Source organism: Tursiops truncatus, unplaced genomic scaffold (assembly GCF_011762595.2).
Source record: "Tursiops truncatus isolate mTurTru1 unplaced genomic scaffold, mTurTru1.mat.Y mat_scaffold_234_arrow_ctg1, whole genome shotgun sequence".
Lineage (NCBI taxonomy): Eukaryota > Metazoa > Chordata > Mammalia > Artiodactyla > Delphinidae > Tursiops > Tursiops truncatus.
The window spans coordinates 54,096-69,412 of NW_022983245.1; the positions used below are offsets into that span (position 1 = coordinate 54,096).

The 15,317-nt window shown below is 45.1% G+C and overlaps 1 protein-coding gene and 1 long non-coding RNA gene across 3 annotated transcripts; both read left to right on the forward strand.

Annotated features, from left to right (window-relative positions):
* Positions 1-949: 949 nt before the first annotated feature.
* LOC117310783 (metabotropic glutamate receptor 7-like) lies at positions 950-13,191 on the forward strand. Its single transcript, XM_033850402.2, has 3 exons — positions 950-1,828; positions 11,134-11,215; positions 13,058-13,191. The coding sequence occupies exons 1-2, from the start codon at positions 950-952 to the stop codon at positions 11,167-11,169; spliced, it is 915 nt and encodes a 304-aa protein (XP_033706293.2). The 3' UTR covers positions 11,170-11,215; positions 13,058-13,191.
* Positions 6,210-10,010, forward strand: LOC117310781 (uncharacterized). Of its 2 annotated transcripts, none has more exons than XR_012329505.1 (4): positions 6,210-6,642; positions 7,714-7,820; positions 8,787-8,850; positions 9,881-10,010. It is a non-coding gene; the product is annotated as an uncharacterized lncRNA (long non-coding RNA). The 2 variants fall into 2 exon arrangements; XR_012329504.1 differs by having other exon boundaries at positions 7,714-7,805.
* Positions 13,192-15,317: the final 2,126 nt, after the last annotated feature.

The following is a 15,317-nucleotide window of genomic DNA, read 5'->3' on the forward strand; positions in this document are numbered from 1 at the left end:
CTCCGGCACGGATTGTCTATTGGACAGTGGTAACCCTATGTCATCAACCTCGTTACTCCAGCAGAAGTCCAGGGATTAGCCCTGCATAACTCTTGTTAGCCTCTATTCCCTTCCTTGAACACTGTAGCCAGAAGGTTTTTTTCCTCCTCAAACCTTAAGTATTGAAACCTGGAGGAGGGGCATGTCTGAAAAGAAAATGATGGACTGGACTCTCCCTAGAAGGAAGATAAATGGGTGGTCAACAAGAAAAATAATAAAATCCTCTGTACCAGGAAATGTTTGAAGTGTTGTTTGGGTATCAAAAAATGGGTGCCCTACACATAAAGCAACAAAGGATATTGGTCTAAAAAGAACACCATGGCCAAAGGTGCATGACCTATTTCAACAGAGGATTTGAAAGCTAAAAGTTAACGTGTAAAACATTCAATTCAATGTCATCATTTTACAGATGGGCAAAGTAAAACTCAGGCACAGGAACAGAAGTGCCAAGGTCAGACAGGTGGTTGGTGGAAGAGACAACCAACTTCCCAACTTCTGACTTTTTAGGGGTGTGTGTGTGTGTTGTTTTGTTTATGTGCAAGGACATTTTTCTTTAGTACACTAACATTACAACAGAAAGTATAGTCTTGTTTTGGTTTTCTCTGCGCCCTCAATTCTGTATAAGACAGTTTCGCTGCACTCCAACAGAAAGGCTCAGCAAGAGTAGAGACCACCATAAGCAGTACACGTGGGCACCAAGGGCAGATACATTGCCCTTCCTTGTGTAGGAACTAGGGCCACTTGTTGCTTTAATGGGCCAAGTTTGGGCTGGACCTGCAGGAGGGGACACCTTTGAAAACAGCTTCCTAACTGCACTACAACCTGCTCTGGCATCCTGATTCCACTCCCCAAACCCCCCAAATCTTCAGCCAGAAAAAAAAAAAAAAAAGAAGAATGGATCACTGGATCGATGGGGAGATTTCTGTCTGCTCCTCCTACTGCCACCTCTTTCTTGCTATTTCCTGCCGGAGGAAACCTGACATCAGCTCAAAAGCATCTCTGGAAATGGGTAGGAGGGAGCCTTACACCTGTCACCGCTCGAGCGCGGCGCGCTGGCCGGGGAACCCAAGAGCGCACGGCACCCCAAGCTGGCAGGCACCGCGGGACCCCCCACCCTCGCCAGCTGCCCTTCCCCGGGCGCCCCTACCCTCCTCGCCCGCAGGAGACCCTGGGCTTCCCCGGAGGAGCTCACCCCAAGGGGCCAGGACTCCGGCGAGCCCGCCACCGTCCCCTCGAGTGCCGCCGCCACCACCGCAGCCGCGGGAGCAGTATGGTCCAGTTGGGGAAGCTGCTCCGCGCTCTGACTTTGATGAAGTTTCCCTGCTGCGTGCTGGAGGTGCTTCTGTGCGCGCTGGCGGCGGCGGCGCGCGGCCAGGAGATGTACGCCCCGCACTCCATTCGGATCGAGGGGGACGTCACCCTCGGGGGGCTGTTCCCGGTGCACGCGAAGGGTCCCAGCGGAGTGCCCTGCGGCGACATCAAGAGGGAGAACGGGATCCACAGGCTGGAAGCGATGCTCTACGCCCTGGACCAGATCAACAGCGATCCCAACCTGCTGCCCAACGTGACGCTGGGAGCGCGGATCCTGGACACTTGTTCCAGGGACACTTATGCGCTCGAACAGTCGCTCACTTTCGTCCAGGCGCTCATCCAGAAGGACACCTCCGAAGTGCGCTGCACCAACGGCGAGCCTCCGGTTTTCGTCAAGCCCGAGAAAGTAGTTGGAGTGATTGGGGCTTCGGGGAGTTCGGTCTCCATCATGGTAGCCAACATCCTGAGGCTTTTCCAGGTAGGGGGGCGCTCCCTCCGGGGCAGAGCGCGCCGTAGCTCCCCGCGCTCTTTATCCTGAAGGCTGGCTTGGACTCCAGGGGTGCGGGGTCTGGTCAGCCTTCGCTCATTTCCACCCTGGAGATCCTGCCGAATCCCTCCCACCTCACCCGAGGAGGTACTTGCCCTGCTTGATTCCTTTCCCTTCCATCTCTCCCCTGTCCGCGCTCCACTCCATCCGGCTTGACATTCTGGATTTATGGCCCCATTGACAAGAAACAGTCTCCGAAAAACAAGGCGATGATTTAAATGGGTTTGCATTCGAGTGAAATATGGTTCCAAAACAGGCTTGTAAAAGTGCCGGGCTCCTGTAGAGCCACTTAGGCGCAAAGAATATGAAAGATGAGAAGACGCCTAGAAACTAGGCATTTCTCAACTCCCCAGCTTCCCTGCCCCAAGCCGCCCGACAAGCTGCAGCTGCCTTGGAAAATTTCGAGAAGAGCTTAGGGAGGCAGTTCTTAAACCGAAGGCTAGGTCTTCACCTACATTTGAACGTGAATTGCCCATTTCGCTCGGGTTGGATTTCCCGATCTGTCACCTATCTCTGCGAGGGCATGGGGCGGAAGGCGTGGGGACTGTCCTCAAGCGGGGAGAAGCCACCCGCAGACGTGCCCCCAGGTGATTTGCTCTGGGCAGTTGTTTGCACCGTCTAAACTGCCTTTGCGATCCGGCCACTGGCAGGAGCCGGGCGATCAGCTTTCTACTCCTGCCAGCTCAGAGCCCGGAGGTGAGCTCATGCTAACTGCGAGACACAGTCGCTTTTCCTGCACCCACCCTGTGCCCATCCTTTCCCACGACCTCCCTAACGCAGCCCCCAACCCCAGTCGTGGGTTTTGAGGACGATTCTCAGAGCCAGACAAGAAGGCGCCTGGAGGGAGGCAGTAGGGTGCGCTGAGCAAGGCTGGGCGGTCCTCTAGCTCCGGGTGCAGGCGGGCAACGGCGGAAGATGCGAGGACGGCGGATCGGGCCCGCTGAGCGGTGGGCGGTGCTGCAGTGCTCTCTCACCGCCTGCTCCCGCAGCCTCGGCCCCACGGCTCCTGTGCCGCCCTGGGTATAGATGGATGGCTTCTGGATGAAGAAATTGAGTTTCAGGGTCTGCGTCACTATGGGTTCTCTTGTTTCTCTGTCTTTCTTCCTGTGTGTCTCTCTCCTTGTGTCTCTTTCTCCCTGCTTTTTTTTTTTTTTTGTCTCTCTGTTTTTATGTTCTCCCTTTCAATTTCTGCCTCTCTTTTCCTTCTCTACCCCTATCTCCAAGTTTTTTGTTCATCTCTGTCTTGAAGTGATCCTTTCCTAATGCACAGCTCTCTCCCTGCCTGGTAGGACCCAAGCTCAGTTAGTCCCTTCTCCAGATGTTCTGGGTGACCCTTATGCTCCCCGTAGCTAAAAAGTCGGCTCCCTCTCAAGTGCCTTTCCTGAAGCATGTTGGGTTTCTGGAGGGGACTCCTTGTGAGATTCAAGCTGTCACTACATCAGCACCCAGGAGTATGAAGTTTGTGTTTGTGCCAGAAGGAGGGGTGCCTGTCTAAAGCTGCAGCCTGGTATGGCCCCTCTGAGCCTCTGAGCATCCCTAGCACCTGTCGAGTATGCCACCTCTAGATGTTTGCAAGGCCAAAAGTGCTTCTGGGCAGCCTTCACTTTGAGGTAATGCTTTCAGGAAGAGCCTGGGTTGTCGTAAGCAAAACCCAGAAGCACTTCCTTTACCTCTGAGCTTAAACTAGAGAACCTGAGGAGGCAGCGCTGCAGGGAGGATGAGGCCAGAGGTCACCTGAGAACCACAGGGGCAACTCACAGTATTTTTACTGGAGCTCTGGGGGTTGAAGGCACATTTGCTGTTTGACATTTTAAAAATTATTTTGGCGCCTTCACTTGGAGCTTGGGAGCTTGCAGATGGGCCTGCCTGTCGAAAAAAGAGTGAAATCTTAAAGTCAAGAGAGAGCTTGCAGACTAGCTGAAGGATTGTGTTTGCTGAAAAAGATTCCAGGGGGAGCTGATTCCTTCTCCGGTGTGTGGATCTGAGGCACTTGCAAGAAAAGAGAACGCTTGCTTTATGCTTGGTTCCCCCGTTCCCTGGGCTGGGAAGGAAAGGAACTGAATGCCAGCATTAGCAGTGTGCGTTGGGACCAAAACCATTCAGAGAAAACACTGTCATTTTCCTCTAATTTGCAAATTGCAGCTATTCATGTTGGATTGAACAGCTGAGGGAAAAGAGCCCCCAGTTTTCACCTGCATTTATTGAGAAGAGGCTGGTAGTAGGAGGGATGCACCAACTTGTAGCTTGTGCTGCAAGCTGGATATAAGCTTGGTGTGAGCATCCTGGTTAACCACTGCCCATGTTCAAATATACAGAGATAGATTCCAACAATCTCTTCCAGTAGCCTTATTTTTGCGTGTGATCTTAGAAGCTCCTGGCATGTAAGTCCAGCCCCCAGTTTCCCAGCCTCTGTAAACCTGCAAAATGAATAGAGAGAATAGTGGAACACAGACCCCTTGTTCAAAGACACAGTCACTTTAGGGAAAGAGGAAAAGAACGGGTAGGTGAATCTTCTCTGGGATTGCAGGGTTCAGCTCAATGAAGACTGTCCTGTATAAAAGAAACTCCTCTAAATGGTTGAATTCTTAGCTCTCCAGAGATTTGAGTTTTCTTTTCCCCAGTCCCTGTGGGTTGCTGTGGGGAATGTGCCAAACCTATCATTTGAGATAAAAATTTATGGTGAGGTAAGCTTCTAGGCTGGAGGAAGGAAGACTTAGTGACTGAAATGGGGGATGCTAAGCACTGAGGGGCAGGAAGGAACAAGGAGCTAGTAATGGATGTAACAAATGCTGCAGCTGCCAGCAAAGCCTGGATGGAACTTCCTTCCTGAAAATGAGGACCCGGGCAAGAATGACCACTCAGATGTAAACAGTGTCTCTGACTGGGAATTCTCATCTGCCTGCCGGTGGGCCAGAGCTGAGCAAGTCCTTTCTCTCCTCTGTATGCACACTGAATTGGTTAGTAAGTGACATGTCAGAGGACAGGAATCATATTCAGTGGATCTTTCAAATCCAGGAGTTTGAGGCTAATGAAATTAGTGTGTGGCCAGGGCTCTGCCAACTAGAATTAAGTCACTGCAGCCACCCTGCAATGCATTTTCAGCCTGAAGGGAGCATCAGGGAGGAATTTCGGGAGATTTGTTTCTGAGCCTGTACAAAATAATACTCTCCTAATGCTAAGAAAGATTAAATGTAAATTAATATTGACTACGAGTAACATATTTAAAAAATAATCGCCGAGTGGGGGATGGCTTAAAGTGGAGAGATTATATAATATGGTGTGCAAAGAATAAATCTCCTCTGACCACTGTTTCATGGGCTATAAGTAAGATCTATTACAATGGAAAGTAATGGGAACGTTTTTATTCAAGGCTTCTCTGCTATTGACTTGAGAGCAAACACTCTGAGAGTATAAATTACTCTTCCTATGTGCTGACTCTGAATGAACAATATTTCATGTGCAGTGACATGGTCTAAGCTATAGACTTGGAATTGAATGGCATCTGTTTCAATTGTTTTGTTCTCTCAAGAGCAACTAGATAGAAAAAAGTGGTCAATTTGACCCTTGTGGGAGCGTGTTGCAAATCTAAACCTGTGTCCCTCATACCATAAATGAAATACATTTGTAAATTTGTAAGTGTTTTCCTTCTGTTCATTGATGCTTGAGTATAATCTCAAACTGGCAGCAACATTTTATACATAAGTACTTGGTTTTCTTCCTTTCTTCTTTCTCTTTCTCCTCTCTCTCTCTCTCTCTCTCTCTCTCTCTGTTTCTCTCTCTCTCTCTCTTTCTCCATCTTATGTAATTGGATAGAACTGGGCACCTAGGATGATATGGTGTTACTATAGTGGAATTTAAAAAAAAAAAAAAGAACTCTAACTTACCCTTTTAAAAATTTCATAAATACAGGTGTCAGTGCCATTTGGAAGTCTCTATAACAATTTCTGTCTCCACATTTACTGTGTGTTTCAGCAAATTTACCTAACAGATGGTGAGTGGGCAATTTTTAAAGGGGCATTTTTTAAAAGAGCGGAGAGGGAAGGAATAGAGACAGGCACATACTATATTTGAAGTTACCTCCACGTGTATTTTATGTATGCATACCCATACAATTAAGAAGTCTTTGGATGTTTTACCTTCAAGAATAATTGAGATAATGGATTACTTGAATATCATAAACATTTAGGGTTTAACAGATTTGTTACATATAGACGTTGTATCATGGATTTAAAAGACCATAGCAAGCGGGCAGCGGCGGGCGGAGCGACCGAGGGGCGGCGCGGGCTGGGCGGCTGGTGCGGGGGTCCGTGCTTCCTCGCGGTAGAGGGCTGGCGTTCGCCGGGGACGCCGGGTCGCTCCGCGTTGCCAGGTTACCGAGCGCGTGCCCTGCGCCCGCTCTTCCGCCCGGGCCGCCCTCGGCGCCGCCTGAGCCGCGGTGCGGGCTGCGCGGGGCGCCGGTTCCGCGGAAGCCTGGGTCGGGCGCTGCGTGCGGGACTCTCGTCGCTCGTGGACGGGGCGCGAGCGCGCGGGGGACGTAGGGCGCCGACCTGGGCCTCCCCGGCGCTCCGGCTCCGCTCAGGGCGCCCGCTCAGGGGCCTCCGGCGCGAGGCCCCCTTCGTGGTCAAGATGGCGGCGCCCAGGCGGGCCGCGCCGAGGTGAGCTGGAGCCGGGCCCGGAGAGGGGCGAGTCGGCCACGCCCAGGACTTGGACCCCGGGGTCGTCTCCCGTTTCCCGCGGAGCGGCGGGTGAGTGGGTGCGGCCGCGCGTAGGTTCCTCTCGTGGAGTGGTCAGCTCTCCGTGCGTCCGCAGACTTCTGTCGTCTTATAGTCAGATCTGGGGTGGCCCAGGTTGGAGGCGAGGGTGCTTGATTGGGGAAACCTGAGGGGTTTAAGGACTCTGTTGGGATCGTTTCAGACCCCAGCAAGAAGCTGAGCAAGTTTTCTCCTCTCTTCCCGGCTAAGTTTTCTCCCTTCTCTGAAGACGCCAGCTTTTCTGAATCACCTTGTTACCCGGGGGGATACAGTTGGTGGTTCTGACCGTGGAATGTAGGACCCGGCGCGGGGAAACCTGAGCTGGTTCTAGTTACTTTGTTTGCAAAGCACTTGTCTTGTCTTTGGAATCTTTGTGTATGTAACCAACGTTGGGAAGAGCCAGCGTTTTCTCCTCCAAAACACTGCGAGGGGTAACTTTATACGTAAGAAACAAGTGGGCGTTCACATCCATCTCTTTTCCAACCACTGAGTTTTGGTTGTGTTTCCTTTCTTTAAGTTTGTCTCGTTCTGAAGTGATAACAAAAGCAAAACAAAACAAAAAAAAGACCATAGCCAATTACACAAAGTATACTCTAGTCTCAGTCCTGCCATTAATTAGCTTAAGTCATTTAATTTTTCTAGGCCTCATTTTTCTCATGTGATGTTTTTTCTTTGAAAAAGTATAGTTTCTGGAAGTCTCTAATCTCTGTGTCATAGTTCAGCTTGGAGAAAACCTGTTCTTATCCGAACTCCATGACATTGTATTTCCAGCTCCAACTTTGGACTTTGAGTGAGTTGGGGGCAACTTTTTAAGGATATTTTCACACAGCTTTTTTAGTTAATATCAGTCTAGCTGACTTGTCATACTCAGACTTTCTCCCATATTCTTTTACCAGTGTGTTCCTTAGTCATATATGTAAAGACTGTTGTGGGAAAAATGACCTCCTGGGTCAGCTTACTGCATGGTCATCGACACAGGGCAGGGAGTAAGATTCTGTGGATTTTACAGAAGCAGATACAGGTTTCATTAACCATGTCCTCTCCCCTTTCATCTTAAAAAAACAGCAGGCTTTTCTTGGAGAACTGCCAGATAATGCCATCCTGCCTCCTCACGGGCCGGGGATGAGTCGCCCAGGGACTGAACTCCAGTAAAGCAGGTGATTGGCTCATGGGTAGGCATCCGACCTCGGCTAAGTCTATCAGACTCCTCCCCAGGACTTTTGTCTCAGAGCAAAATGGAAGAATTGTCTTTTCTCTCTGGAATTTCTAAGCTGGGGAGATATGACTCTGGGACTCCCAGTGACCATCCAGCACAAGGAGAGACTTTCTGTAAAATAAAGTCTTGCAGAGGTAAGCAGGGCTGAGCGATGGAGAGAGATCTGGAACCCTGCTGATACTCTGGAACTTCCAGATCCAACTGTATCTGGCTGCATCCCTGAATTTCTAGTACTTGTTTGTTGAGGTTGTTGTTGTTTGGTTTTTGTTTTTAAATTTCCTTTGACTATTTTGAATTTGTTTTCAGCCATGTGCATTTGAAAGCATCATAGCTAAAAGAGCTAATTTCCTACATTAATGTCAGGTTTGCTGACTGGCATTCCTTAAGTGAAAAATCATATCCGCTATTTTCTTTAAATAAAATCCTTCTAGCTCAGTTTTGAGATATTCAAAACTCTGCCTCCTACCCCCCTCTTTTCCAACATTTACTATATCACCTTGAAGAACTTGTGACCACATCTTTCCCATCTAGACGCAGTTGAGAGAGAGAGCAAAGACTTCTGATATAAACTGCAACCTATATGCCTCCTACCTGGAAGCTTTAGAACATACTTGATTCTTGTCATTAAAGCAAATCTTTTGTTGTTGTCTCCAGGGCACAGAAGCATTTTCATGGCATAATGGAGTACAAAGTACATTAAGCCTAACTCTACTTCTCATCCTCTTTTACTTTAAATAGGCAGAAAAGAACAATCTCAAACACATTTTCCCAACAAATAAAATACATATACGATTATGTTTAGAAGACGTTTATGCAACATGTAGTTAGACTGATTAATTAATGGACCTTTCGCCAATTGGCACAGTAAATATATATGTTCAATGTGCTCAATTAAAAAGAAGACAATAACATATTTTTACAGGTTAATTATCTGAGAAGAGTATTGTGCCAGCACACTTGATACTACAGTATTTCATGTTTGACAGGTAATCTTCTTTCAATTATATTTACTGCTAAATGTTTCTTGGATCAAGCTATTAAATTATAAGGTCACAAGTAAAATGATATGAAATTACAATGATAAAGGGACACATATCCCACTTTATGAGAATAGAAGTTCTAATTTCTTTTCAGTACTACTAGTAGTGACCACAGTACTAATTTGAGCCCTTACTATGAGCCACTGTGCCCATATACATTTAGTTCTTACAGTAGTTCTGCAAAGGGCATATAATAATCCACAGTGTAAAGCTGAAGAATGATTCTCATAGCTGAAAGTCACATAGCTGGTGAGTGGCAAAGTCTAGATTCAAACTTAGAGTCGTCTGACAATGCCCAGGTTGTTGACCACTATGTACACTGCTCAATTGTTGCACCAATAAAGAAGTGCTTGAAATAATTATTTGCCTACCCCGAAACTGCAGTGATTTAAAGACATCAAAGTTGCCAGTTGCTTAACCACATCTACTTACAGTAAGAAATTACATTTTATTTCATTTCTAAAACAAGATTAGTTCTGCAGGCCCATCGAAACTTGAGCACACAAATCCTACCTCCAAATGAAAGATGCTTGTTTTCCATTATTCAACAGATGGCCCTGTACAGAGGCAATAAATATATAGTAGAATTTTCATTCAAATAAATGAGAAGAGAGGTTTCTTCTTGTCCTGATTCAGTGCCCATCATTATGGATTATGATGGCTCTTCCCAAACTTTACTTCATTCACTCCACTCTTTCTACAAAACTCCAGTAATGGAATCCATCATTCAGATATATGTGCAAAGCGAAAGGACTGTATTAATACAGTTGCTGAAAGTCAAGTTGATAGAGCACAGGAAATACATCCTAATAAATGCAACATTAATGTTTGTGTGGGCCTTGGAGTGAGGGGTAGAAGAATTTTCAGTTTAATGGAATATTTTGCCTCTTGCTATGAAAGTGTGGCTTAATAGTCTTGTAATTGGTCATTTACAGAATCCTCCATCTCTGGGTTTCATGCTTTCTTTACTCTGCAGCTGTTGATTCCTTCTCTTGTTCTGGATGGAAGATAGCAACGAAGCCACTTCAAAGGGCTCAGCCTGCCTTTTTGTGTTATTGTTTAGATGAAGATATTTCCATTTATTAAAGCACACTATTTAAACATTTTTATCATGTTTCAAACTTGACTGTGTCCTGAAGGTATGAGCACAGGCAGACATAATGGGGGATGTTTTCCAGGAGAGAACATACCCTTATCAAAGGAATTATGAGAATTTTCATGTATGGATTGAGAATCAAATTCTGGAGTTAGACCTGAATTTAAATTCATACTCGCAACTTATTACCAGTCTCATCTTGATCAAACGGTTACCACACTTCTCATCAATTTCCTTATCTTTGAAAGCGGAATAAGAGAAGTATGCCTGGTGGAGTTACACATCAAGCTCATCTGATAGAATGTTCATAAGGATTTTGCACAAAATATACATGGAAATATTTTAGCACTGAATTTAGCATGCGATTCGTCTTCAATACATTTAAGAGCTATTATTTTATTATTATTATGCTATCATTAAATATCACTATTACTTAAATGTCATTATTGCTAACATTGCTGTAAAACTACCGGAAGAACCCATGATGAATTCCCCTCTTCTGTTTCCTTTGTTTAAATGGAAAATATATATATAAATCTAGACAGAGAACACTTTAGTGATCCTATTCAGTGGAGTGAGAATTTCCATGGCACTGATTAAAACAAATCCTGAATTGCATGGACTTAAGATAGCAGGGAGGGGCTTCCCTGGTGGCGCAGTGGTTGAGAGTTCGTGACCCGATCCGGGAAGATCCCACATGCCACGGAGCGGCTGGGCCTGTGAGCCATGGCTGCTGAGCCTGTGCGTCCGGAGCCTGTGCTCCGCAACGGGAGAGGCTGCAACAGTGAGAAGCCCGCGTACCGCAAAGAAGAAAAAAAAAAAAAAAAAAGATAGCAGAGAGGCTAAGAGATTTGAAGTTCGACATCCCCAAGCGTGAATTCTACTGTGACCCTCTTCTAGCTCTAGAACCTTGAGGAAGTTACTTAAACTTTCTGAGCTTTACTACTAGTTTCCTCATCTGTATCTTTTTCAGGACTATTTATCAAGCATCTTCCTGTTCTCTATGCTTGGACGTATCAATGAATAACTTAGACAAGAGCCTTTGCCTGCGTGCTCCTTCTTGCATGCTTTCTCCCTCCTTACGCTCTCATGTGGAAACAGATGTTATAAATAAATTCTATGCTTTGTCACAGGTTGATGGGCGCTACGGGATAAGGAAAAGGATGTGAAGCTCACTGAAGAGGCTTGGGTTGGGAGTGCTGGAGGAGTGTACAGGTAGGTTCTGATTTTAAATAGGGTAGTCAGGGTGGATTTTATAAGTTGACATTTGAGCAAAGACTTGAAGTGAGGGAGTTGTCAGAATGTATGATGGGGAGACCACTCCCTGGGAGCAAGAATAACCAGTCCCAAAACTCTAAGGCAGAAATATGCCGGGCAGCTTGGAGGAATATCAAGGAGGCCACCCTGGCTGACTTAGTCAGTGGGAAGGAAGAGACAGCAGGAGGGCTGGAGGTCGGATATGTGATGGGATGGATTGGGTAAGTCCTGGGAGGCCATCACATGCATTGTGTCTTTTACTCTAAATGTAGGCAGCCAGGGGCAGGATTTTAGCCGAGGTGTGGCATGAACTGTCTCTTGTTTGAAAAACATAACTCTATCTGTGGTCTTGAGGATGTGGGGAGAGAGTGGAGTCAGGGAGAATCTCGGGAGGTGACTACAGGATCCTCGAGGTCTATGTTGGTGGCCTGCACCAGGCTGCTAGCGGCTGGTAATTCTCAGAAGTGGCACATTGGGAAGGTTGTGACAGCATTTCGTGGTAGATTGAATGCAAGAATGGAAAGGAAGAGGGGGTCAAGGGTGAATTCGAGATGTAGGGCCTGGGGAACTGGAAAGGTGTGGTTACTGTCACCTAAGATGGAAAAAGTTTGGGGTAGAGCATGTTTGGGGGATTAAAGACCAGTTTTGGAGGTATAAGATTTGAGATGTTTTCGTGACGTCCAAGTAGAGATGCTGAGTACACAGTTGGATACACAAGTCTGCAGTTCTGAAGAAAGGTCTAAACTAGAGATACACTTTAATACAATGGAGATATTAAGAATAATTACATGGAAGCGCTATTTTAAAGGTAAAATGAAGTAATGCAATTAGCACTGTGTCTTCCCAAAACATTTAATAACTGTTAGCTAAAATAATTACCTGAAATGAAAAAATACCTATAGTTTGTTTTGTTGTTTGCAGTAAAAGTGAATAAAATGTCACAATTATTTTAATAGTATTTGTGACACAGCAGTTTTAGTTAAGACACCATGACTACAAACATTTACACTAAACCTTTCAGTCTCCTGCTTTTCACTCTGATAGGGTACTTGGAACCGTATTTTGTAAGGTTTAAGTTAGTTGTCATAGGGTACCTCTTTAATTAGAAGTAATTCTGAACTGCCTAGTTCCATGCAGTTTTATATACATATATGTATAATTATTATTTTATGATTTATCAAACTCAGTTGAAAATTTGCATCACTGATATACATTAGAATTTAAGCATTTACCCAGGTACTCAAAGAAAAAAATGTACTTGTCTTGTAATTTCCATAGGGGTACTTACTTTCACATCTTCCCTTCACTTTGCAATTGCAAACATGGCAGGCAGGGGAAATATTATCTTACTGGTCTTTGAGTTCCCCTTAGCTATCTGCAACTCCTTAAACAGCCTTTGTGGCTTAACCAAAATTCTCTTCCATCTTCATTCCGCTAACAGATATTGGTCTAAGCATGTACTTATACTAAAAAATGCATGACCACGTTGTCTCTACACATCTATAATTTTATGTTAACACTATCATTATGTAAGCTATACTTCAATTGTAATTATAACAGATTTTATGTCAACACACATCCATTTCTAGTGTTCATCTGGTGTTCAAGGGGAGAGCAGCATGTCGTAAATTTTATCAAAATATAACATCTGAAGAATAGAACAGAGGGTAATTGTGTAATTCTGTATTCACTCTAATTAAGTTCAGTGGAGTTGGCATAATAGAATTAAGATGAAAAAAAAAAGACATCGAGGTACCATGGCTCCCTCTCCTAACACACCCTTTTCGTATCCGAGAGCAGAGACTCAGCACCTTTCTGTACAGAAATGGAGACAGGAAGAGGCCAGAGGATGAATGACAGGCACGAATGAGGTGGAACTTTGAAGAGCAACATGGAAGTGAAATACTTCTTTTGTATTTGGTAGGTGGGGAAAATGTACCAGCGTGTATGCCTACTGGGACCACGTTTTCCAGAACAGTTAAGCCCAGTGTCAACTGTGCTGTCCCACCTTCCTCGTAAGTAGGAACATACTGTTACTTGAATCTTTGCTTCCTGTTTCTTGATAGCTGGTTGAGAAGATTATCACAGGAACTGCATCTTGTTAGCAAATACATTGTTTTGAAATGATTGACACTCACTGAAGAGTGGCAACTCCAAGCTTGCTCTCTCTTGATCTTGGACTATTTAAGTCTGGAGTGCAGGAGTGGGTTATGGGGAAAGACCATTGGAATTCTTATGTCTTCAGCATAATGGTTATAGCATAATGGTTAGGAGTGTAGGTGCTGGTTCAAATCTCTGCTTTCCACTTGCTAACCATATGAGCTTGGGCAATTTACCTGATTACCTGAACCTCAATACTCTTGCCTATAAAATGATGTTAATAATATTTCATCCCCATAGACTTGTTTTCAATGTTAAAATGAAGTCACTTACACCAAGCACTTAATACAATGCCTAGAGCATAGTGAAGTCTATTATTATTACTATTACTACTACTACTACTATTATTATTATTACTGTCACGATGCCATGTGCTATTTTTCCTATGCCTTATTCCATTATCTTCTGCCCTGTCCCCCCATTTCTGTCTTGTTTCTGTACAAGGGTAGGTTTGTCACAGAGCATTTTCTTTCCCTAGTGTCTGACTCTTAGTCATCAAGGTGACTGGTCCACGACCCGGCATTCATTGCTGCTCGTTGAAGCAACCCATTTTGAGAAGGGGAGTTGGATATTGATGCCAAGTTGCGTCAAGGAGAGAGAATTTTCTCTCTTCTGCACTCAGAGAGCTAAGTGAAATATTCAGGCCTCAGAAGGAGAATCAGGCAAAGGGCAACATGCTTAATTTCATACCTTAGTGATTAAGAACAAGTCAGACAAGGCTGGATTTGAACTCATTTCCGTCATGTACTGACAAGGGGATCTTAGGTGCTTTTGTAACCCGTCTGAGGCTCAGTCAACATCTGAAAGAGACGAATAACATTATCAGGACCTAGCGTATAGCCTCGTTGTAATAAGTGAGTAAATCCTTTTAAAACGTTCAGCACGTTGTTTGGCATATAAACACTTAATAAAATTTAGCTTCTTTGACTACTCCCGCTGCTAATATTATTAAGTAGCTGAGCAGATCCGAGGCCCATTTTTTTCTTAGATTGCACATAATCATTTGGACAACCCGCTCACATTGATCAACCGTTGCTTATATATAAACCCTCATGAACCCAAAGGTGCTTTAACTCTCTCCCAGTCAGAGCCCGTTCTGGGGGCAGAAGCAACACCGGCACTACCCCCGTCATCTTTGCCTTTATTGTCACTACACTCGCCTGTCGTACTGCGCACTTTCTGTTTGCCAGGCACCAAACTTAGCCCTGCGTATGCACTGTATCATATAGTTCTCACACTCAGGTGGGAGACATTATCATCGTCCCCAATTTTCAGATAAAGACGCCGAGGTGTTGGAAAGGTAAGAAACTTGACCCACAGCAAGAGATGGAGCCGGAGTATTCAAACCCTTCTCTCTGACCTCAAGAACCCTTAAATATTAGCATACTACTACATCCTGGTAAGAAAATCTGCTTCCAGCCACTCTGGTGAGAGTAGAAATGATTCTCAGTCCCCACATTCCTCTATTGCCCATGCCACCCTAGCCTCAGGACTAGGGGGGAAAGGAAGTGATCTCTTCAAAGAGCAGCCAAAGGGAACCTACTCCCTTCTGCCTTTTCGTAATCAACTAACCAATATTTTATTTCCTTCTTAAGAGTCCCCACGTGTTCCTTTTGGTACTTAGCTTGGCCTTTTAGAATTCTGACATTCTGTACATGACTCATCCACTGTATTTCATGTTAATTTATTGAGGTCAAGTATAGGGTCTTACTCATCCTGAAGTCCAGTTATCCCCTGTCACATCTAACTCTGTTCTTTTCTTCTTGTAGGACATCTGCAGATATTTATTTGACTCTTGTTGAATTGTTCTCATCAATAGTACATTAAAAGTTATACAGAAAGTGCTTTCTTATAAGGAAAACCATCTAAATAGATTTCTAGCTCTTTACTTTTTATAGCA